The sequence below is a fragment of the Protopterus annectens genome, chromosome 3.part0 (genome assembly GCF_019279795.1).
Source record: "Protopterus annectens isolate FY-2018-M chromosome 3.part0, PAN1.0, whole genome shotgun sequence".
NCBI lineage: Eukaryota > Metazoa > Chordata > Ceratodontiformes > Protopteridae > Protopterus > Protopterus annectens.
In genome coordinates this window covers 116,966,708-116,993,546 of record NC_056731.1, presented here as the reverse complement: position 1 = coordinate 116,993,546, position 26,839 = coordinate 116,966,708, and the positions used below count along the sequence as shown (strand labels likewise).

The following is a 26,839-nucleotide window of genomic DNA, read 5'->3' as shown; positions in this document are numbered from 1 at the left end:
TTCCTACATTGTTACTCCCTACACCAATCCCATTCCTAAATTTGCCAATTTGGAACTCTGTATTGCCCTCCTTAAACTCAACAAACACAAATCCATATGCATTGCTGCCCTCTATATTCCTCCAGGCAACAACATCCCTATACCTGAAGACATACTCTCCTGGTTTTCAACTAACTTCAAAAATTAAACATTTACTTTAGGTGTGGTAAACATAAACTGGGCCATGATAAACTCTGAATCCCCCTCCCTAAATATTAACCTCTACAACTACACCCAATTAAAAAGTGCTCCTACCAGGCCAAATAAAAGTGGAACCACTGGTACCATCATTGACTGGATCTTAGTGTTTCATCCTAACCTTATCTCAGATACTGGCACCTTTCCTGACTCTCTCAGTGACCACCTTCCTGCATTTGCCGAACGTCACTCTTCTCCCCCTCAAAAGCTACACCACTATATACAATCGCGGAACCTCTCCAATTTCTACCCACAAATATTCATAGACTGCCTAAAAGTAACAGATTGGTCACCCTTAAAAATCTTGCCTCTCAACAATGCCATTGATTACTTTAATAAAACCTTCCTGAATCTGCTTAACAACCTTGCTCCACTAAAAACTAAAAGAGTTAAAATTTCATCCTCCCCTTGGTTAACCAAAGAAACTAAACAAATCATGCACCTAAGAGACAAAACATGGAAACTTTACCATAAAATAAATTACCCCATGTCCTAACAGAAGTCAAGCAACTCTATAACACTGCAAAAAAGCTAATACTACAATACATTTCAATCAGAAAACTTATCCAACCCAAGAAAATTCTGGGACTCTATCTCCTCCCTTCTCCACCCACGCAATAAGGATAATCCATCCCCTAACCTACACCTTACTGATCTAGAAAATGTCTCTAACTTCAATACCTTCTTCATAGAATCCATAGCTAAACTCACCACCAGCTTCTTTCTCCACTCTCAACCTCCTCCTCCAACCAACCCCTCTACATCTCCACACAATCTTACTACCCTCACTCCTACTTTTAGCTTCTCTCCTTTCTATAAGCAAAAGAAGCTCCTCCTTCAACTCAAACCATGATCCCCTGCCCCAGATAACCTACCCACAACTTTCCTCAAATTGTCTGCAGACAGCTTTGCCCATCTCACCTCTATCTTAATAAACTGATCCATACTAGAATCATACGTCCCCTCACTATGGAGACACGCCTTTATCATTCCACTCCATAAAGGAGGCAATAACACTGGCACTTCTAATTCTTGGCCCATAGCCATCCTATCCCCACTATCAAAAATCATGGAAAATGTATTCAATCCAAAATTATGTCCTATATGACCCAAAACAATCTACCAACCCCTACACAACATGGTTTCCGTCCCAGGCATAGTACCATCACTGCCCTCCTCTCCTTTCTAGACTCCATAAACTTTGCTCGTGACTCTGGCAAAATAGTTTCTACTCTATTCCTTGACCTCTCCAAAGCCTTTGATACAATTTCTCACCCCTTACTATTATCCCAGCTCTCCCCTCATCTCTCAACTTATCACCCCCCTATCATCACCTGGTTCACCAGCTACCTCTCTGAAAGACAGCAAGACATCAAATGGAAAAACCCACTCTCTTCCTTTCTACACACCCCTACTGGAGTTCCCCAGGGTTCCATCCTAGGCCCCCTCCTCTTTAACATCTTCATTAATGACTTCCACCAGTCTCTCTCTCTGATGCCACACTAATTCAATATGCTGATGATTTGACCATTATTTGTACAGCAGACACCCCCTCTATCCTACTTTTCAACCTCAGTTAGTCTTTTCTAATCCCAAATCATAGATGCATAGTAATCACTTCACCTTAAATGCCAATAAAACAAAGTTAATGATCTTCTCCACATCCAAAAACACCAATATAGACAAAAACTCTTTTACAGTGACTGCTCAGAATAACAGTATCACATACCAAACTGCTCGGTGTCATAATTGATGAAAATCTATAATTTTGCATCCATATCCAAACTAATATAAAAAAACTCACCAAAAACTAGGTCTCCTGTGTAGACACAATCATTACCTTCCTTCCTCCACCAGACACACCCTTACCTCTACTTACTTTCTTCCCTCTCTTATGTACGCCCACCCCCATTCACTAATCTTCAGCTAAGCTTACAGGCCAAGTTGGAAGCCTATTACAATAAAATCTCCAAATTTGCCACCAACTCCAAAAACTCATCGCATCACTGTCTCTCTCTCCACTTCCTGAAATGGCTTGAACTTCCTAACTACCTCAAACTCCTTAGACTTACTACTGCTCACAAGCTTATATTCAAACCTTCTAGTTGTCCTTCTCTGTCCATCTCTTTAACCCCCTACATTCCCAACTGCTCTCTAAGATCAGAAAACCACAATCTTATAAACATATATAAGCCTCATTGACCCCCCGGCCACCTACTATTATCCTGGTCCCTAGCTAAACTCTGGAATTCTCTCCTTACCACCCTTCGAAATACTCAGAGCCACTCAAACTTCAAAACTCTTCTCCAATCTCACCTCCTTTCAAAGTGGGAATGTTCTTGTACCCTTGCCACATAAACTCTTTAACATCATCTCCCACACACTATATACCTCAACCTTCTATCACTGCGCTCTCTTACCCTTTACATCTACTTCCTCTCCTACCCTATACCTCATAAACTCCCCCTGACACACTCCCTTTCTCCACTATATACCACCTTTTACCTCTTCCACCTTTACCTTCTTCTGTCTGTCCTCTCCTCATATTTCTAACTTCCAAAAAAAGCTTGTTTTTTTATATGTACATAAATGTTTATTTACATGTTTTTTTTCATCTAAAATGCCTGTACTTTTAATATGTTTAGACTACATGAATCTCACTTTTGAAAATCATTACCTAGGATTAGAAATGTTATGTCTTTTTTTTAAACAAAGTGTATATTATCCCTGCATTTTTCGCTGTTATACTACTGTATCTACTTTTGTATAACTACTGTAAGATTGTTTATATCCTGTGGAGCTTTTCTCTCCAGGCCTCCACTGAAAACTGGCTCTTCCAGGCCAAGTGAACTATCCCAGTCATCAAACTGTAACAAATAAATAAATATAAATAAACAAACATTTCTCTTTTCCTTCTCTCATCAGGAACAAACTAGTAGCATTAATCCTAAACTGCTCCTAAGAAACAATTTTCAGGCTTTCCAGTGACTGGTAATCACTAGGAATGCTAGGAAATAACGTGGAGCAAAACAGAAGCAATAAACCCAAGCTGATTCCTGAGCAGCAGTTCCTAGGCTCAACAGTGATTGGTAGTCTGGTCTCATATGATACAAATGTTAAAAGTAAAATGGAAAAAAATGATTTATAATCTGAAATTTGAAGTGTGTACTAATTGGGTAGGATGGTATGAAAAAGAAGATAACTCAAGTTTTAAGAGTCTAAAAGAGAACCTTCCCAGTTTATCTCTCAATGCCCATTAGAAAAAGCAGATGAGATGAAACTGAGAGGAGTGTCCAAAATCAAATTTACAGTAGGTGCTTGCAGCTCAAAAGTCATGAAGTTTAAAAGCACAATTTGGATGGATCATGTGGATGGGAAAAATCAAATGCAGTCAGATAACAGCAATTATCACACAGCAATTCATCTTAATAAGAATACATCTGAATATCAAGAATCTCATTAGGCTTGACCCACTGTAATTTGGCTTCATTAAGGGGAGATCAAGACTATTAAATCTTGTTAACTTCTTTGAAAAGGTCATGCAAGTTGTACAGACAATGGTCATACTTTCCAATACAGTTTATCTCAATCTGACCAAAGCATTCAATACCATATCTTATGCAGAAATTTTAAGGAAGGTATTTGCCTTAAACATAGATCCCTATATGATAAAATGAATAGACAATTGACTGAAAGACAGAATCCACATAGTTTGTGTCATGGGTGCATCTTTAAATAGTGTTAATATAACAAGTGTCATCTTCCAGGGATTCTGTACTGGGTCATCTCCTGTTCCATATCTACATCTGAGATCACAAAACTGATAACTAAGAGTTCGTGTTAACTAAATTGGAAGATGATGATAAAGTTGATGCAATTATCAAAACCATCTCAGATATCTGTGCAATTCAGAAAGAGCTTACCCTTTGTTAATATCTGGTGTATGGATAGTGGACTTAAATTGAATGCCAAAAAGTGTAGTATTATTTTTTTTCAGAAAACAGCATGAGTGGACAAGGTGATCAGCTGTGGTGACCCCTAACTGGGAAAAGTCGAAAGAGAGTGAGAGAGAGAGAGAGAGAGAGAGAGAGAGAGAGAGAGCAATTACATATAACATGCTGTATAAACTGAACACCCTTACTAAATAAAAATTCAGCCAGGGACCTAAGCACTTGGGCTGCCAGTTCTTTCTCCTGTGATCATCACATGCTTCAGGTACAACTAACAGTGGGTAAAATGGGCATTCAGATCATAGCCTACTATAGGTCCCCGACCATGTCCCAATACACTCATTCTACGTTCCTAAGCACCCTGGAAACTATTAGGGTCCAACCCAATACTCTTATAATGGGTAACTTCAACTACCACTTCATCAACTGGGAAAACTACTCATGCACCAATACACTTGCCCAATGCTTCCTGGGATTCATTAATTCCAATGTGCTGGACCAGCTCATTCATACTCCACTACAGGAAGCAACATCCTTGACCTGGTTATTGCTAACATGGGCAACCATTGCTCAACACCAATAGTCAACTCCTCCCTGGTTAGATCCGACCACAAACTAATTACCATGGAAATTCACATCTCATCCACACCACCAGCAAAGGTAACCACCATAAAAAACTTTTCCAAAGCTGACTTTGGGCTCTTAAAAACAGAGGTGGCTAACTTCATGGCACCCATGCAAATATAAAATAGGTGCATGACCGCCGAATCATACACCAGTGCACTGTACGAACACGTGCATAAATGCATGGAACAAGCCATACCCAACAGAACCAAGACACTCTCCTCCAAAAAAATGAAGCCAATTCGGTAGTAGTCCCCTGTCAATAACAAATTCTACAACAGAAGGAAGAAACTGCTGCAGAAAAAGGTGAAGTCCCAATACTGGAAAAATGCCCTTATTAGCCTCAGCAAACAGTTGAGATCCCTCATCAAAACCTCTAAAGCTAGCTATGAAGGCAGAATTGCAGCAGACACTAAAAACAACCACAAAGCCTTCCACAGTTATATCAAGAATCTCCATGGCAATACCCAGATTTCGTCTGAGTTACTGCACAATGGTACCTCCTATACTGAGCCAACAGATATTACCAACATACTGGCCGACAGATTCAGTGTCAACTTTACCCCTGTCTCCCCCCAGAGGACCAATCAGAATACCAGAAGAATGCCAGGCACCCAGCATTACTGCAGCACAGGTTAAAGCTGCATTGTCCAAGGCCAAGAATACAGCTCCCATGGAACCCGACAATATCCCTGGCTCTGCTCTACATGAACTACAAAGTGAACTGGCACCATATCTGTGTGCCCTGTTCAATCACAGCCTCACCTTAGGCTTTGTCCCCTACAGAATGGTGCACTGCTACAGTCATCCTTCTCTATAAAGGGGGAGTGACTACAGACCCTGGGAATTATCACCCCATTAGCCTGATGAGTCTGATATGTAAGGCTATGGAGTGCATCATCATGGACCTAATTAACAAGGATATAGGGAATCTCCAAACTCTGGATCCCATGCAATTTGGGTTTTTGAAGTGTAGATCATGCCTGCTCAACCTGGTTGACTTCTTTGAGTCAGTCACCACAACTGTGGATGAGGGGAAGGCAGTCCCATACAGCCTATCTCAATCTGGCCAAGACCTTTGATACCATTCCCCACTCAGGAATTATTCATAGACTCACCAAACTAGGCATCATCCCCTATATCACTAGGTGGGTTGCAAATTGGCTCACAGATAGAACCCACAGTGTGAAAGTAGCAGACTCCAAGTCAGACTGATAACCAGTCATGAGTGGAGTCCAACAGGGATCGGTCCTGGGTCCTCTCCTCTGGCTGACCAAGTTCGCTGATGATTGCAAGCTGGGAGCCATTATTAACTCCCCAAGTGATGTAGACATCCTACAGAAAGGCCTCACTGAAACCAACGACTGGTGTTGAAACCATGTCCTTAAGTTTAATGCCAAAAAATGCATCATCATTCCCTTTAGGAAATACTCAGTTCCCACTAATTACCACATTGATGGTAACCCACTGAACACTGAATGCATTATAAGAGATCTGGGGACACAGGTTGACAGCAACCTCTCCTTTGACCACCAGATTGTCACTGTCATCAGAAAGTCCTTCTATGTGGCACATGTCATTACCAAGGGTTTTGCATCCAGGAAGAAAGAGGTCATCATCTCTCACTACTCTTCCCTCATTAGACCAATCATCGAGTATAATGCCCCATTTGGCATGTACCTCATTAAACACCTGCAACAGCTGGAAAGGACACAAAAGTGCCTCATGAAGAGGATCCTAGACCTTAAACACATGCCTTACATGGACAGACTCAAAAAACTCCAACTTTTCTCTGTCTCATATCGTCTATTAAGAGACGATCTCTGATTGACTTACAAAGCCGTGTCTGACCCAGCCCTGTTAGAAATATTACACCTAAAGAAATCCCAATCCCTCCGCATTACATGCTCCAGGGACCTCAACCTCATTACCACTATCAAAAGAACATGCTGGAGGGATAGGTTCATAACCCAGAGACTGCCCATATTCTGGAATAGACTTCTCATACATGTCAAGCAGAGCACCTCACTGGCCCTTTTCAAGAGAAATCTTGATGAGTGGATAGGAACTAGAAATTCACCCAGGGGATCACTCCAGTGGCTCTACTTGATAGAAGCACTAGGAACTAATGGTGGCAAGATGCCAGGGTACTTCTATGGGCTAGGCTTGTAAAGGCTCCTGGGCCGTTGGCCTGGCACACACATATAAACCTATAAACATATTACATATATTTAAACTTTTCATTGTGGCTGGTCTTTTAGAGAATATTTTAACCCTTGAGAGTACTTATATTTATTTGGTGGCACTGTGGCCACTCCTGAAAGCTTTGCTGCATTGGTCAAACACTACCATTTGCATTAGTGTTAATTTTACTCAGTATAATTAGATACCCTTGTAAGAGCCTTAGAGTAGCTGTCTGGTGGCACTATAACTACCTTATAGTCTGGACAAAGGTAGCAGAGCTAGTAAATCTGTTCTAGCCTTTTCCCAGGTTTCTGTGTGTGTGTGTGTGTGTGTGTGTGTGTGTGTGTGTGTGTGTGTGTGTGTGTGTGTGTGTGTGTGTGTGTGTGTTAGTGTGTGTGTGTGTGTGTTACTTGGAGCAGGGATACAGAGCACTGGTTTCACAGACAGGATGGTGGCGTACTTGGCTTGGAACACTTGGCTGAGGAATGTTGCTGAAGAAGCCAGCATCCTAACCCTAACGGAAACATCTCATTTTCTCACAAACAAGTCTTGATGACAATCTAATTGTCTGGAACAGCTGTCTTGTAAACTGCTGGCATGACCCTGGAGTTGGTTATATTGTTTAAGAACTTTAACCCCCTCCCTCCTCCTCAATCAGTGATGCACCCATTCTCCAACAATTTGTTCCAGGGTTGCAGCAACACTTTAAAAAGCAACAGTTGAGTTTGTCAGTGAATGACATATTTGTGCCTAAAGCTGTTAGGCTACTTCTGTATGCATAATTATTTGTAGCCAGTACCAGGCCCCTGGAAAGTATCTCATTACTGTTTAAGGAAGATAAAATGGAGCCAAAACACTGTCTACTGGGTACTTTTGTATAATCCAGTAACATACATAAAGAGTGGACAGTGACCAGCAGCGCTGCATGATACAACAATAAGATACAACATTTTAAAGCATACTTCCACAAAAGAGTTAGAATTGTCATGTGAAGATATACATATCAATCAGCATAGCACTAAATCACAAAATGTAAAGTAAGATTTTAGTATTACAGCTTTATAATGTAACACACATCATGGGCAACCAAGAAAGAAAATAAATTCAGATCACCTTACTGAAAGTGTTTCCATACAAAATGTCTCCCTTAACTGAATGACAAAACAGAGTGAAAGCCTCAGTTAACATATAGCCACAAAACATCAGCTTCAACTGCCCCATCTTCCCTTTCAAAAATAGATATATACTGCCCCAACCAAAGCATAAAGCCAAAAAAACATCAAAATAAACATTTCCCCTGCAGTCTTACTCCAACTCCACATTCAGTACTAATACTAACTGCTCTCTTCACTTCATGTTTACACATTCTGTGGTAAACATGGCAGGCAGCCATGTTATAGTACATATGGGTACTGCTCAGAGACTGAAACACATGATCACCAGCAACAGTCTGACACTGGTACTTTCAGACAAGTGAGACTCGGTTACCGAGAACTGTGTCTTCTGCTTCCATGGAAACATAACTCTAAAACTGTATTTTCCTAGAATAATGCCTGAAAAATACTACATTAAACATCACTTTCATTAGTTTAGCACTGTATAAATTTAGACAATAAGTGTGTGTTGTCATTGCTTAAAAGCAAAAAAAATGTATGTACTTACCATAACATTCCATGCGTGTTGTCCATCTCGCCTTTATTCTCACTGATGGGACAGATTCGATGTGTCGGATCTGTCTCAGCCTTTACAAAAGCTCGAGAACTTCAGCTAAGCTCATAGGCACCCTTCCCTATCCATAATGCATTTCCCCAACTTACTCAAATCTTGTTTGCCCTACCAGAAATTATAAGGAAAGCAGCAAACGTTTATTATTTGAAGGTGACGTACATAATAATTATGGTTATTAAAGGTGAAGGTTAGTCTTTCTGAGGCTATGCAGATCCTTAAATCCAATGTCCACTCGGTCTATGTGTTGTTGTCAATCTTGCATTTATTCTCACTGATGGGACCGTGTCCCAAGCAACCTGACTCTTGGGTGGCTTATGGGAGTATATTCCTTAGATCCATAGAACCAAAAGAGGTTCTACTCCTAGAGGCCAAATCTACTTTGTAATGAGTAATAAAGGAATGGAGTTTCACCCACGTGGCCACAGCACAGATGTTATCCAAAGGTAACCTTGCTTGGAAATCTGTAGAAGTAGCTATCAACCCGATGGAATGAGCTTTAATTGGGAATAGAAGAGTTCTATTCCTAAAATTGTAAATGTAGGAAATACAAAGAGTAAGCCATCTAGATAAAGTAACTTTTGATACTGCTCAACCTTTCATAATGTCCTAGTAAGAAATAAAGAGCTGGTCTGATTTTCTAATTCTGAAGTCCTGTGTAATTAAAAATGTAACTGTCAATGAACATGTAGAGGATGTACTGTGTATTCTGCCATGTTTTGGAAATTTGAGAAGAAAACTAGCAGCTCAATAGATTGGTTGAGGTTACTTTCTGACACATCCTTTGGAAGAAAGGAGGAATTAGTGCATAAAAAAACCCTGTCTTTATGAAAAACTAGGTATGGGGGGCTTGACAGACAAAGCTTGCAGTTCTAAAACTCTTCTAGCTGAAGTAATAGCTACTAAAAAGAGTCTTATCCAAGATAGGAATTTCAAATCACATGTGGCCGAAGGTTCAAAAAGAGGACAGAAAATATTTGACAAGATGAAGTTCATATCCCAGAGAGGAGCTGGGATATTTTATATAGAGGTCTTATATTTGTAGTGCCCTTCAAAAAGGCTTTACAAAGCCTGTGAGACATAACTGCCACACCATTTTGTCCCACATGGAAATTCGAAATTGCTGCTAACTGGCCTCTGATAGTGGAGGCTGCTGCACCTTCATGAAAGGGTTTCACTAGAAATTCTAGGATAGAATGTACGGGCACAGAACAGGGTCTATTTGGTTATCACTCACCCATATTATCAACCTGTTTTATGGGAGGACAACAAGATACATTTTACTGGGGAGGAAAGAAGAGGAAACCTAGCAATCAAGGGAATTGGAGCAGTCAAGCTGTAAGTTTGAGGTTTTGGAGGTTAGGCTGTCCCATTCCCAATGGATGCATCAGTAGACCTGGAGTCAGGTCCAGAATCCATGGTTTGTCCTAGAGATGAGGCTGAAGGAAGGGAGACCAGCTCTGCCAAGGCCAATAGGGGCAATCAGGAGTACCTGGTCTGCTACAAACTTGCTTTCTGCAATAACTTTGGAATCAGAGGAATCAGAGGGAAAGCATATAGAACTCCCAGAGGCCAGTCATGAACAAGTGCATCCCTTGGTGACTCCCCCATATGAGGGATCAGGGCAAAGTAGTTGCTGCATTTGGCATTGGTGGGAGAAGCAAAAAGGTTGCAGCAAGGCTGGCCCCATTTTCAAAAAAATCTCTTCTGCTACTTTCTGATTGTGGGACCACTCATGTGTCCATAATATGGCCCTGCTCAACTTATCTGCAATCATGGTGGATCTCCCTGAGATGTGTGTTGCCACCAGAAAGGGGTTGGAAGATGTTGCCTATTGCCAAACTCTTAGTGGTTCTCAACAAAGGGGGTAAGATCTGGTTCCTCCTTGTTTGTTTATGTACCAGACTACTGACATATTATCTGACTGAACCGCTATGATTCCTAGAGGGAGAGTGTTCTGAAATGCTTACAACACCAAAAGCACTGCTCTCATCTCTAGGATGTTTATGTGTAAGTGAGCCTTGTTTTCCAACCAGGTGCCTTGGACGTCTCCCCCAGATAATGCCCCCCCACTCTAGCTAGGACATTTCTGTGGTCACAGTGGCCTGGGGTTGAGGAGGAATAAAGGGATGGCCTTGAGATATTGAAAGAGAGTGAATTTACTACTCAAAATCATTTTTGCAAGTGTTGGTTATGAGAATCTTGTGGGACACTTGTAATTGCAGAATAGACCATTGTGTGAAAAGTAACCAGTGAAGTATCCTCATATGTACGTGAGCTTGAGGAATTAGTACAATAGTTGCTGCCATCTTCCCCAGTACTTGTAGAACATGTTTTGCAGTGGCTCTGGTTTTCTTGATTAAAAACCTCACATGTAATCGTAGATCATGCACTCTGTTGTGAGGAAGTCTTGCTATTGCCATGGTTGTATCTATGTCTGCTTCTATAAAGTTTAAGTTTTGAGATGTCTCTAGAGCAGACTTGTCATAGTTTATGGTAATGCCTAGGGAGGAACAAAGCTGGAATGTACAATCCCTGGCTTGTAGCATTAGATGCCTGGTCAGTGTGGTTATGACCCAGTCATTCAAATACGGAAACAGCCATAATCCTATGTGCCTCAGGTGAGATGCCACTACTACCATGCATTTGGTGAACACTCTGGGGGTTGTAGTAAGACCAAAGGGCAGAACCTGAAACTGGAAATGACTAGCTCCTAGCCAGTAGTGCAAGAACCTTTTCGATCGGCTTTCCAATTTGATGTGGTAGTATGCATCCTGAAGGTCTATACAGCACATCCAATTGTCTTTTCCAAGGAATGAAAGTATTGACTGCAGTGTCACCATCCAGAACTTGATTTATTTCATCGATTTGTTTAGTTTGCTGAAATCCAGGACTGGTCTCCAGTCCCATGTTTTCTTTGTAACTAAAAAATATCTTGAGTAACATTTGGATCACCTCTGGTCTGCAGGGACTTCTTGGATGACTCTTTTTCTGAGCAACTTTTGCATTTCTAACATTGCTTGTTCATTCTGATTGTATGGAATTTCTGGAACTGATTGGTTCATGGAAGAGTGGACGAGAAGGAAATGATATAAGCCATGGATATTATGTCCTGCCCCACCACCTTATGTCTTGCTAGGTTTATAGGTGCAGCGACAGTCGTACCCCAACTGCCTGCCTCCAGAGGGGAGCAGTCAGGCACTCCTTCAGGAGCACTGAAAGGATCTGCCAAAGAAGGATTCTCTGGAACCCTGATTCTGCAGGCCTCCTCTGCCACAAGGGTGGCATCTTCCATTATTATGTCCCCCTCTGCCTTGGGAGGAACTACTACCTTGTGTGTCCTGGTAAGACATTTGTGATTTCCTGAACCACATCTTTCCACTACCTGTCTGGCCTTTTGAAAAAGGTCTAGTAGGAGTGCAAAAAATGCACTCCAATAGCAGACAATGTCTTACCCACCTGTTCACATTGAGTTAGTGTTTCCTTGACTTTGGGCCCAAAGAGAGATAAGTCATTGAAGGGAGCATTAACAAAGTAAGACTTAAAGGGCTCCAGGAAATCGCAAAGGTACATCGAAACCTGCCTCCTAATAGAGATGCCTGAACCTGCTGCCCTACTTGCTCCATGTGCTGCATATGAGATGAGTCTCATGGATGAGTTGACCACTGAATTGAGGGTAACGAGCTGTGCACTGACCTTGTCTACTGCCCCATCAGCTATGGCTCCCTTGAGAGTGTCTGATAGTTCCTTCAACAGGTTCATCCTAAGTCTGGTGAATTGAGTAAGGTAATTTGGCTAACGTGATGTAAAAGCCATTGAAGAGAAGACACACTTCCCATGCCTATTCATGGTCCTAGAATCTTTATTAGGAGGATGGATAGAGGAAATGGCCTCAGAAAGTTTCTTTTTTGTGGCAGCAGCCATGACCATGGTATAAACTGTGACACCTTTGGTAAGGAAGGTTTGATCCTTGGGGGCTGTAATATACTTGTTTGGCCTCCTAGGAGTGGGTTCTATGGAATCTGGGGTCTCCCATGCCTTCCGAGAGATTAACTGAATAAGCTCATCGAATGGCGGAGTCACTCAAGAGGTTGAAGGGTGAGGCCAAAGGGGAGGAGGACTGCCAGTCACTTCTCTGTCTCAAAATTTCTAGGATGTCTCCAAAGGAGATGTACTCAGTAGGAGACCTTGGGTCTCTTCTCCTTCATCAAGGTCAGTATCTGAAGTGACAGATTCCTCTGGGGAGTCTAAATGCTTCATCTTGCATGATCTCTTCCAAGGGACTTCCTCAGTGGGGTAGTCTAGAAAAGTTTTGGAATTTGGGGGAGTTCTCTGGGGAACATCCTGAGGCCTGGGATCTCTGCAGTCCTGTGGATGGGGGTGAGGAAAGGCACCTGTGCAGACAGAGGAAGCTCCAAGGAGGACTGGGCCTGAGATTGGAAGGCAGTCACCCCCCTCCTCATAACTTCAAAAGTACTCCGCCCCTGCTTTGAAGAACTTCCCAGACCTGACAAAATGTGTGTTGGAGCCAAAGGAGCCCATGGAGCAGGAGACAGAAGCTCCAAAGAAGAGGTGGGAGCTGAACCCATCTGAGCTGAGGTCCTGAGAGACAAAGTCAGATCTGAGAAGATCTGAGCTGTCTACAAGGATCCAACCAGCAAGTGTCTGCTCCCAGAGGTCTCCTTCTCTGACCGGATAGAGACACTTGGGGCAGACACTGAATCAGAGGAGCCAACATACCCCAGATCCAATACATATACCAGCTGGATATTGGAGTCTTGCAGCTCTGAAACTGAAGATCAGATAGGTGAAAGAGTAGGCACTGAAGGAGAAGATGAGACTGATCTGACTCCTTTGGGCTCGGACCCAAAAGAAGCTTGGCCAATGCAGATGTCTTGAGAAGCCTCTGCACCACCTTATCCACATCTTCATCTGAAAATCACCTAGTTAACCTGGTAGACAATGTTGGAGATCTGGATCTGGCTAAGAATGGTGAAGAGATCCAAGAAGTAATTGGCTCCAAGCATGGATAGTCTCTGATAATGGTACTCAGCATGTAATGGGTCTTTAAGAGCCAAAAGATCAATAGAAGTTTTCGGAGCTGAAGATTCTGACTGCTCCGATGAAGTCCTTGTTCTAGAGACTGATGTTTGCTCCATAGGTGCTGTTGGAGTGGACTCTTTTGGTACTTTGGCTTTCAATTCTAATAAAGATCTGGGAGCAGAAGAAGGCCTTTTTTCCTGCTCTCTCTGACTTGTCTGACTCTGGAGAGGAAGACCCAACAGAAATGGCCTCAGAAAATGGGGTTTTCAATAACCCCTTTAAAATCAATTTATTTTTCCATTCCATAAGTGCCCTTTGGTTAAAGGCATGGCATATGGAACAGGGCTCCTGCAAATGAAGTGGCCCCCAAACAGTATACACATAAAGTGTGAGAATCACTGAGGGGTATCTTTTTGCTACACTTCTCACATTTTTTAAACCCAAGGGCTTACTTTTTTTCTGGGACATTCTGGCTAACAAACAGCAGAAGCAAACAGCTTAACTAGTTAAAGATAAAGAAGGAGAAACTCTTTTTTTTTTTTTTAATAGCAACCTCAACAACAATGGGGGTAAGTCCACAAACTTAAATGGACTTGGTTAACTGCCCTCTAACTAAAAATAGCAGTAACCAGAAAGGAAGAGGAAGTAGTAACAACAACACTAACCCAGAAAAAGGTAATAAAAAGATATAGAATACCCTCTAAGTTAAACAGGTATATAAGTTGGACACCCTATAACTTAAATGGATGTTAACGGCAAGGGGAAAAGTAACAATAAAAAACTAACACTAAAAGAGGGAAGGTACTAACAAATGGATAAGTTTAAATATATGCTAGCGAAATATTAATTACCACAATACAGAAAAACAAAAAGAGGTAAGCAATGACAAAAAGATATCAAAAAAACTTAGCCCAGAGCTTGCTAGAAGATCCTTCTTACAGCGCAGCAAAAGAGATCTGGGGAAGTGCATTATGGGAAGGGAAGGGTGCCCACGAGCTTTGCTGAAGTCCTCGAGCTTTTGTAAAGGCCAAGATGGATCCAACATATTAAATCTGATCTGTTGACAACAACACATCATTTGTTTTACGTAGCTAATCTGCAATATATTTACTAAGGCAGAAACTTTGAGAAATAAATGAGTGAAAACTTGTAAGAACACATTGTAAGATTTATATAAATAAAGAATTTATTTTCTGACCAGTGTATTATACATACCATCTACATTTCTGAACATTCCTATCCAGAATGAGCGAGTTTTGTCAGATAATAATTCTGTGCTGTGCCAGAGAAATCTTTCTTCAAGTTCATCTTCAATAGAGACTAAAGATGCACCTACAAAATGAATAATAAGAAAAAATATTACTTGTAATTTTAAGGATAAAGAGATAGAACAATTACAAAGCAGAATGTGTTACTAACTGAAAGAAAAAGTGAAACTTCTTAAAGTTAAAATAACTTCAATGATTTATGACTTAATCTGTCCCCCGGATTCTCAAATGCTTACACGGAGTGCAAGATTGGTGCAGGAGCCCACACAGGCAATATGTCTGCCGTGCGATCCAGGAACAGCCTGCAGGGGCGTGCACGAGTGCTCCTGCACTAATCTTGCATGGACTAAGCCCTGGTATGCAAATCACCCCATTTGCAGGTGAAATCCATGCAAATGAGGTGATTTTGCAATCCAGGAAGCTTGCAGCAGTCCTAGAGTAGTGCTAGACTAGTGCTATCTGCAGAAATGTACTTGTTTAGTAACCGAGTACATTTTTGCAAAATCCAAAACGGAGCTATGACAGCTCCAAATAAAGGCTGCATATCATTGAGGAAGCATGCCAATGGCCAAGGATAAGGCCATGGCATTGCAAACAATACAAAAAAAAATAAAAAATCAACTTTTATTTTTTTTAGCTGATCTCGGCTGTTTAAGCATAAGGCAGCAGCACAGAAATGGGGTCGGGGGAAAAATAAGGAAATAAACCTAAAATAAGCATTCTAACTAAAATCAATATTCTGCCATGCAAGTCAATGGCAGGCAGAAGACAACCTGGCCAGTGAGTAATGGTTGCTAAGGGTGGGGGGGAGGCTCAGTGTGAGACATGTAACTATGCATTATTTATTTTTATTTATTTATTTATTTTACATTTGTTAACCGGGCTAGTCCAACTGGATATATTTCCATTTTCAGTAGAGGCCCGGGGAGAAAAGCTCCACATGAAGAAAAGGCAATTTATAATACAAAAATAGTAAATAATAGAGTACTGGTTCAGTATAAAAATTCTACATGGAAATATTATAAAATACATAACCTATGGAGAAACAAAGGTTAATAAAAACATTTAGAAGGTGAAAGAGGAAAGGAAAAAGAAAGACATTCATAGTAGATATGCAAGACAGGGCAGTAAAAAAGAAGGAAGGTAAAGATAGATTAATATGCATACAGCATAAATAGAGGAAGTAGTAGAAAAGAGAAAAAACTTAGTTAGGCATAGGTAGAATCCCATTAACAGAGTGAGAGGGAGAATTAGGAGAGGAGAAGTGAGAGTGAGAAGAAGGTGTGGTAATCATAATTTTAATCTGGGTTAAAGCAAGAGCATAACCAGTGTTTTTTAAGGTGAGTTTTAAGTTTTTGTTTGAAGAGAACTGAGGATGGAATGGAAGTTTAGCTTCCATTAGTTTAGTAGGCAATCTTATGCAAATGAGAGGAAGGATAGTGAATCCCAGTTTTCCCCAGCATGTGAGTCAGGTCCCAACAGTGTAAGAGTATGAATAGCTGGGTGCAAGCCTAGGATGTAGGTGACATCATGGGGGTGTGCGTCAGGCAGACTGTTAGCGGATTGGAGCCCTGTGGCTTGGGTTTGTTTCTAACTTAGCACAGCTAAGCTAGGGGAGGTGTCTAAACCTGCCTAGCACTCTTTACAAAGCCTACTTGGGTGTGTGCGCCTTGCACCGGGTTTTACAGAAAGAAAAAAGAAGTTAAACCAGGAAATAGCAGCAGTGTGCATATTTGTGCACTCTGTTTGCGTGGCGCGCACACGGGCTTAAACAGAGAGGCAATAGGAAGGGAAAACAGCAGTAGGAAGGTATTCAAGGAGAACTAGCGTAGCTGGCAGGTGAAATGTATCAGAATCAGCCAATTACACAGGCAGCAGACTAGCCCAGCCCAGAACACTACTAGAAACTAAGCAAACACCTTCCCCTCTGGTTTTTCCCACATTCTACACCACCAGTGTATACAAGCGAGGAAATTTTAACAAACAAACCTACAAAATGAGAAGGGCTGCAGCAGGCAACATAGAAACACATGTGCAAGGGGCTGAGGGTTTTGAGTATGTGAATGCTGCCGAACAACCCACATTGAGGAGATGGAGAAGAGTGTACAGACCCAGGGTAACCTACCAGGGGCTACATGAGCTGGATACAGTGAAGCACTATAGGGTGGACAGAGACCTCCTACAGCAAATTGTTGAGCTGTGCCGGCCACACCTGACACACCAAACTGACCGAGGAGAACCCATCCCAGTGGATATCAAGGTATGTGTAGGCCTAGGTATACTAGCCACAGGTACCTCCCAAAGCACAACTGGGGATATCATGGGGATCTCACAGGCATCAACATCCAGAGTATTCCACCATTCCTGGATGCCATGTCAGCACATGCTACTGAGCACGTATATTTCCTCAACACCCATGAGGCATTGACCAGCAATATGCGTCTGTTCCACCAAATAACAGAATACCCTGGGGTACTGGGTGCTATAGACTGCATGCGCATATACATTAAAGCACACTCAGTGAGCAAGGTACTACATCAACCGCAGGGGCATCCCCTCCATCAACTGCCAGGTTGTATGTGATGCCCAGGGCATTATAATGCATGTGTGTGCTGGCTGCCCTGGAAGCTATGATGATTCCCACATATGGCATCTGATGCAGCTGTACCAGTGATTTGCCAATGGGGACATCCCCTACGGTCACCTAGTGGGGGATGCTGGGTGCACACTGGAGCCGTAGCTGATGACACCCATCAGAAATGCACACACACCAGAACAACAGCGCCATAATGAGGCACACGCACAGGCCAGACATATAATACAGCATGTGTTTGGGATGCTCAGGTCATGGTTCCGGTGTCTGGACACATCCAGTGGAGCCTTGCAGTATTCACCAGCTACATGTACCCAGATTGTTATGGTATGTGCTATGCTACATAATATGATCCTGCAGAAACAGCTGCAGCAGGAACAGCATGGGGCAGGGCCACACAGCCCCCCACCAATGCCAAGGCCTGCACAGGCACAGAGTGGCCCAGAGGAGGAGCAACCTGAGCCTGCCCAGTAGGCAGAAGGAGGCATGCCCAGTATGTCATGGCCTTGGCAAAGAGGCAGTGCATAGAACATGCACTGACACAGTAGGGACCCAGGGAATAACACCTCTCTCTGACTCGCACATACAGTAAAAGGGATGCCAACCATGACACTAAATGTGCTCAACCATGTATAGGGAGTGTACTACGTGCATCCGACATAGGCAGCCCTCCAGCACCATCCACAAGTCTGGCACACCCTCAAGGTAAGTCATTCAACCTACCAATTGCCAAATGGAGTAGAATGTGTTGCTACCTAAAGCTATGGTATGGATGTGAGCATGCAAGGTGATTGGGTGGCTGAATGTTATGGCAGCAGACAGTAGACACCCATAGTGGCATCATGACATCTGTAACACATACTGGAGTCACTATAGTAGCCAGCATTACACAGGGTGACAAAACCCACTGCAGAAAATGTGCTGAGTGACATGTGTGTCCATATGACCCACACATGCCAGTCAGGACAGTTCACATACCCAACAACAGTCTCAGCCAGCAGAACAGGTGCAGACAAAACCAAACAGAGCCTGTGCCATGGCCTAGAATGATGGATATGGTTAATCCCCCCCCCGGCCTACACAGACAGACCACATCGGGGCAGGCAGTGGGATGTTAGTTCTGAAGTCAGACAATAATATGCTGTGCTCAACCATGTATAGGGAGTGCACTATGTGGATATCCTCCATAAAGGTCTTAATGAGACTGATGCATGGTGTCAAAGCCATGGTCTCAAGCTAAATGCTAAAAAAATGCGTAGTAATCCCCTTTGGAAAAAAAACAGAGTACCTGCAGACTACCACATAGGAGGTAACCCCCTGAAATCTGAAGTAGTAATAAGGGATCTATGGACCCAAGTAGATAGTTAGCTTTCCTTTGATAACCATGTTGCCAAGGTGGTTAGAAAATCCTTCTATGTAATCCATCTGATCACAAAAGGGTTCGCATCAAGATCTAAAGATGTAGAGGTACCCCTCTACTCTTCCCTCATCAGACCCATTATTGAGTACAATGCACCAATTGGAATGTACCTGGCTAGGCATCTCCAGCAGCTGGAGAGACCACAGAGGTACCTCACTAAGAGGATTACTGACCTCAAACAATTGCCCTATGGAGCACGATTGAAAAAACTAAGGCTTTTCTCTGTTGCATACCGCCTTCTCAGAGGCAATCTCTGTCTAACATACAGAGCCATGTTCAACCCCGAACTGTTGAACATGCTCCATCTTAGCAAAACCAAATCCACTCGAGCTACACGCTCTAGGGATATAAACCTCAGCACAACAATGAATAGAACATGCTGGAGGAATAGATTCCCTTCGCAAAGACTTCCCTTGTATGGAACAAGGTCCCGATCTACATAAGACAGAGCCCCTCACTATCACTCTTCAAGAGGAACCTTGACGAGTGGATGGGTAATAGAAAGTTGACACCAGGGATCATACCAACAGCTCTACTAGATGGGGGCCAAGGGTACTAGCTGCTAGCTCAAGGGCCTAGGGAACTAACCAAAGGGGTGGTGAATACCGCACAATGTGGTTAGGCTAATATATGCCTTCGGGCAGATAGCCCAGTACCTACCTATGAACCTATGAATCTAATATGTAGGGCAACCAAAGCCATGATCTGTAGTACACTGGTACGCCTCTAGTCATCATGATAGTTAGCAAGACAGAATGAAATGGAATACCTGACATACCAGTACAGTCATAGAAAATGTGTACAAGTGTCATGTGTGCCCCCCACATCCTACATAGTAATTTAATAACAGTCAGGTGTGCCCCCCAACCCTGTGTAGAAATGTAGAAATAGTCAGATGTGCCCCCCCCATCCTACATAGTAATGTAATAACAGTCAGGTGTGCCCTCCCACTCCTGTGTAGAAATGTAGAAACAGTCAGGTGTGCCCCCCCCCCGCTATGCAGAAATGTAGTAACAGTCAAAGCCAAATGATCGATGGATACCCTGCAGAGACAGCATGCTATCAGTGCAAAACACAAAGGTCAGCACTGCAACACAACTAGCTGGACACGATCCACACATTTACTACAGATGGCCATACTGGGCATGCTCACAAATTTAAACACATGAAGGCTATGACTGCAAACACCAGTGGACCAGACATATCTGGCAGTTGCAGTTGTTAGTGCAGACACCCATCAGTATGCACCACTCATGCCTTGCACACACAGTGGATAGAAATACAAACATATATGTCAGGACAACACACTATAATAAGGCAAAGGTAGATGTACATAGATGTGTGGAAGAAGGCGACTGTGGCAGGGAGCCATCCAGGTCTGTCCCACCCAGCACACAGCCAAAGGGCCCCAAACACATGAGGTGCAAATGGCACTCACTGCAGATACTAGCCACCAGTATCTGTCAGCATTACAGACTATGTGGTGCACGTGCCAGCTGTGTAACATGACTGTACAAGGAAGTAGTCATCTAGCAGCTGTATACACGTACCTGTGACATATGACCCCGTGTGTGCCCATATGTGGTGTGTCAACCCCTAGATGAATGGGGTTTTGGCCCATGCACACACCGCCCTCCCCATAGCCCTACTATAACAAGCCTGCTGAGGTCATGAATGTGAAATACACCTTTGGGAGAGTTGTAGGCTAGTAATCTCCATGGCGCATCCCATAACTGCGTACTGCTGTAGTGTAATAAACTAGTTAGGTAGGAGTTCTAACCCCAGACTTGTCAACTGTGTTTGTGTGCATGTCTGTCTGTCTCTGACTGTGTAGAGAGCAATGGTTTTTAGGGTACTCACAGTCCTTACACAAACGAAAAAAGCAAACTCCAGAAAACAGGAAAAGACGAGCTGGAACACAATATGAGATGGCTTTATAATAAAATCTGATTTAATAAATCCAAATAAAGTGAGCGCTTTCGGCAAAACAAATGTTCCGCCTTCTTCAGACAAACAGCAGAATACCAAGTAAAACAAAGTTTTATACTGTATACATTTCCTTAAAGCCAATCAAAGACAAGTGCATTATTTGATTGAATGTGGCCATAGTAACCTTAAAATAACATGGTAAATTGCAAATAAAAAACACATCCTATTGTCAGATACTGCAACCCAAATCGTTAAAAAATGCATTTGCGTAAAATACCAGATAGATATAAAGAAATGCATATGATGTTTTAAAACAAAGCATAAAATATACATAGACGTTTGCTCCAAATACCAACGTAGGAATTAGATTGTAACCATCGTTCCTATGAACAGTGGTGAACCCCCAGGATGTTTTCTCATCAATTCACAGTCCTTACAATTCATATACTCAACTTGGGCAAGGATGCTGATGTCACCCAACTAGAAATACACCTCAGGGAAGGTTGTAGTCCAGTAATCTCCGTAGCGTGTCCTGTAACTGTGTACTGCTGTAGTGTAATAAAGTAGTCAGGTATGTGTTCTAACCCCAGACTTGGCAATTGTGTGTGTGTGTGCATTTGTGTGCATGTCTGACTGTGTAGAGAGCGATGCTTTTTAGGATACTCACACTCCTTGCAATTCATATACTCAACTTTGGCAAGGGTGCTGATGTCACCCACCTAGAAATACACCTCTGGGAAGGTTGTAGTGCATCCTGTAACTTCGTACTGCTGTAGTGTGATATAGAGCTGTAGTAGGGTTCCATCCCCACCCATGGCAGTTCTGGATGTTTTGTGTGTGTTTCAATGTCTGTGTAGCAATGCATTATAGGCAGGACATTTCAAATGGCTTAATTTGGCAATCCTGCTGATGTCATCCAATGTGATATACACCTTTGGGGAAGGAATACTCCTGTAATCTCTGTGGCACATACTATAACTGCATAGTGCTGTAGTGTAATAAACTAGTTAGGTAGGGGTTCTACTCCCAGACATGACAGGCATGTGTGTGTGTGTGTGTGTGTGTGTGTGTGTGTGTGTGTGTGTGTGTGTGTGTGTGTGTGTGTGTGTGTGTGTGTGTGTTCATAACACGTATCCTGTGTGGAGGTGGGTATTAGTGTATGACATCTGTGGCCAATGTGGAGCGTGTTTTACATATTTCTTAAATGGTGGCCCTACTGTACATCACAATGTCCACCATACAGGGATAACAGATGTGAAATAGCTGAGAGGCTAGGATGCAAGGCCATACCCATACATGTGACATCAAGGCCAGGCAATCACAGTTAGCAACCCCAGTATTACCCAGAGCACACTCTCAACTCATGTCTCATGTACACACACATGCCTAGGCAACAGCCAATATGTGAGTAGTACACTGCATATTGGCCACTGATAGTAACTATGGGGTGATAGCTGTGGACTACAGAGGGCATGGCACCCTGTCCATCTGTCCAACATGCACATATATGTAGACAGTGCACCTTCTCCATGTTCCCCAATAGACACCTGAAACACCTGTGGTGCCATCCCATGTGACCCACAAAGGACATACCATGCCTGACAACATGCCCTCTATTGACAGATGCCACTGACACCAGGGAATGCTGTTAGCATGCTATCAATGTAGGTGCAGGGTAAACCTGCTGTCCATTACCAGTTCCTGCCACAGGTGGGCAAGACTGGCACATCTGATGATAATCTGTGTTCACAAATGGGGCCAGGCACCCCAGGTACAGTTCCACATGTCATTGTACATACGTGTGGGAGGTGTGCACATCCCAGACACCGTCCATGTCATGGACTAAGGAACACATACATGGCAAGCAATGCACAGCATTGGCCACACACAACAGTCACCCAGGTGAATGGATGGGGGATACAATACCCAACTGTGTGGCCAAATGCAGACATTAAAGCCCAGACCCACAATGCAGACCATCGTCATGTGGCCTGATGTCAAGGTATACCCATCGCCTAGCCTTATACAGCCATCAGGCACAGTCGACCACCCACACCTATGCAGACATGCACCCATGCATGTCAGTACTGGCACCCTGTGTGTTTGTGTGTGTGTTGTATGGTGCCTATGTTCAAATCAACACTCCCTACAACCCCCATGTGCATACTAAAGCATGCAGTCTGATGTCAGACACCTCCCCAAACCCTTTGCCCATACAACCCCCCGTATGACCCGTGTGGTGCATGTAATATCTGCACAGTGATGTGTTGTGGCAATCCCACTACTGATGAGTTGTAATCCTGGCCCTGCCAAGTGTGTCCATGGGTATTTGTCAGTCACCATCACATATATGTTTTGAGGGCTCCACAACAGGTAACCCATGTGATGCATCCAATAACTGCATAGAACAGTGATAACACTACATAATTGTCAGGGGTTTGATACCCTGTGCTAGTAGGTGTGTGACACAAACATGCTTAGGTTTTACTCTCTCACCACTCCCTGACTTGTCTTTGCCTATGTCTGCCTCTCCCACTCCCTCTCTAGTGGATGTGGAGATGTACACCTGCTTTGCTTGGCAGCAGCAATATATTTTCAGTGATGCTCATGATCAACTGATGGCCTTTGCATGAATTCCAGCCCTCCCCTAGCTGATTGCATGTGGAACAGCTGTGGTAACATTCCCATAGCCAACTGCATGGAAACACACTCCAATATCTATGAACATCATATTGGTGTTGGCCCTTTTCATTCAATGCGAGCAGGAACTAGATCTGTTGTTTGGCAAACAGCATCTCAGATGGATTGGGGATTTACCTCTAACAACATACACTGTGGAAACAGGGCAACACACAGGAGGGGGATGTGCCTGACCTGACCACAGACTGTAAGTGCTGCTATACTGCATTTGGAGTACTGTTAGTTTAACAGTGTGTGTGTGTGTGTGTGTGTGTGTGTGTGTGTGTGTGTGTGTGTGTGTGTGTGTGTGTGTGTGTGGATATGACTGTCCTACATGTCTCAATACCTGCCATGTCAGTTCCATGTTTATGAGGAATCCCCATCTGCAGGGTCATCTGCAGACAGGGCAGTGTTGTGCCTTTGGTTTCATATGTTACCAATGGAGCATCTATCTGTGGACTGCAGAAGGCAGTGTGAGGATTGCAGCCTGTAGATGGTGAAAGCCATGACAATTACTGGCTTCTTATCCCTCATAGGACATTTGTTGTAACAAACCCTGTTACAACAGTAAATGTATGAAGTTATCACAGCAACATGTCATTATTGCCTCTGTGTATGGGCTTCCAGCCACAACTCTGTTAACCTGTGTACATATGTCGTGCATGAAGTGGTGTATATGTGCTGTACACCATAATTAATGTCATCATATCTGAAAACAAGCCAGTGAGATATCAGACAGCTACACATGTTATGTACATTAGGGGTTATATTTGATGACATAACCTAGACATTCTACGGATGTTTGTACAGTACTGCGGTCTCTGTACTTATGGTGAATGTTGACAGTGTGTGTATTGTTAATATGTACTTTAGCCTGTGTACAGACTATGGTAGATGTCATTGTTCTAGGTACCGTCCTATCTAATGTTACATGCTGCTCCACTGTATGGTACCGTATTGGCGTACATGTTTGTAGGGCCATACACACGCACACATGTCCCATACCACAGACAGCCATCAGACCAACCTGTGTAGCAGCTCAGGATATGTTGGGTCAGTCTGTGAGTGGCACATATGAGGATGGTGTCGAACAGATAGTCCATATACTGTAATATTATGCTAGCTTAACATATGTGGCTGTGTTCACATTGGTTGTGGTTATGCACATTCACACAGGTGTATCTTATCCTGTACTGTGACATGCCTGTAGAGCCTGCTATATATATGCAGGTACATGTGCATTCCCCGATAGGAGATGTAGGCCATTATTGAGTCAGTCTGCCTCTAGCCTGCACAGTGCATTGTTACATGCCTAACAGCTACATGTACTTACCCAGTGAGATGTCATGTGCAGATATTTGCCATATGTAGTGCTGCCGGGCCTCCCTTAACAGTCATGTATGTCAGACAGAGCAGTGGGATGCTGTACAGATGTATGTCAATATCTAGTGGGTAGTATGTGGCCATGACACCCCTGTACCAGCGGTTATTATGTGTCAGGCCAGACAGCGGTGTGTGTATGCATAACCTATGGTAGCAAATGTATTCCAGTCATTATGTGTTATACCCATCTACATGGCTGTCTACATCCATATTGTCAGGCATGGTACACATGTTTAGCACCAAGGGGTTATGTGTATACCTCTGGACTGTACAGAGTGTGTCAGAATGTCTAGATATATTAGCCAATATCTCTGTTGCAGTCCACAGAGGCATTACATGCTAGCAGCGGTACTTTACTATGATGTCCTTAGGATGTCTGTCAGTAGCCGATGGCACACGTTATAAGCAGATGTGACCTCCAACACACACCATGTCTGTGAAGACAATCCCAATGACAGTAGCAATAGTCTAATAATATACCTGCTATACATACCTGACATCCCCTTGAATTATGACTGTGGATTTATAGATGCTGGGGTAGGGCTACACTCCATGTACGGGACATATGGTGGAAATATATGTACATATTATTATCCAGATAGCCTTATAAATATATTTATATATATATATATATATATATATATACATATATATATATATACACATATATATATATATATATATATATATATATATATATATATATATATATATATATATATATATATATATATATATATATATATATATATATATATATATATATATATAAATTATTACACATGTGTAGTACTTCCAATCACCACTGTCATGGCAACCACCTACTCTAAACCCCTACATCATGTGGTTGTGGTCCCTGTACATTGCCTGTGTGATGGACATCCTTCCTGTCTGTGAGCATCAGTATTACAGTCAGCAGGTAGTAATAGCTCTTACAGGAGAACCGGCACACTCAGGGCAGCTACATATTTTTAGGAGGTTCAGGAACTACAGACAGATTGTGGGTAGAGTTGTGTTATGCTTTGTATAGTACTGGTGTTACAGGGCATGTGTGTACATACAACTTTACCTTGGAATGCAGTGTGTCTGCATAGCTCTCAACTGTGGGCATATCTTCTTGGTGGCCAGAGGTGTGCCTATCATGTGTTGCCTGTCCACCACACAGGTACTGTGTCAGATATTTCACTGGCAGTTTGTGTGTTGAGTGCTATCAGTGCATGGCTACATCTATTTCTGTTTCTAAGCTCAAGTCCCTGACTAAGGGTATGTTGCAGACTATCCTGTAACACCAGCAACTTGCTTAGTGTATAGCAACAGTTTTCCACATTTGTGCCTGTGTTCCAGCCTCTGTCCTCCACCTACTTACCAAGCTTTCCACATATGGTATGCTGTCAGGGGTTGTTCCATACTGGGCTGTAAGTATATCACACTGCCATTCATGCCATCAGTCCACTGCTGTTGTATCCCCCACACATACGGTGGGGCTGGGGCCATATATGTGTGGGCGTCACCTACACAATACATGTGTGCTCTAATGTACTCCAGAGGCCAATGTATGTAACAGTATTATATGGCCCTGTATTATTGAGTGGGGGGGGGGCACCATAAATGACCTAGGCTGTTAAAAATGTGGGAGTATCAAGGGTGAGCTGCCTTAAGGTATCTGGATGTACAGTACCGTATACTTCACCTATATTTACATTAATTACATAACTTGGGTTAATACAAGCCTACTGCCTCCTGCCATACAGACTGTTCTGTTTGTCAGTGTGCATGTGATGGTGTCAGTTATGCCTTGTTATGT

General features: G+C 42.8%; 1 protein-coding gene across 2 annotated transcripts in view; it reads right to left on the bottom strand.

The window, feature by feature from the left end:
• MRC1 (mannose receptor C-type 1) overlaps nucleotides 1–26,839 on the bottom strand; it is a 1,874,292-nt gene that overhangs the window by 225,205 nt on the left and 1,622,248 nt on the right. For both annotated transcript variants that reach the window (XM_044064625.1, XM_044064626.1), the window contains one exon: nucleotides 14,979–15,095. In XM_044064625.1, the coding sequence (XP_043920560.1) occupies nucleotides 14,979–15,095 (117 nt within the window). The remainder of the gene's footprint in view (nucleotides 1–14,978; nucleotides 15,096–26,839) is intronic.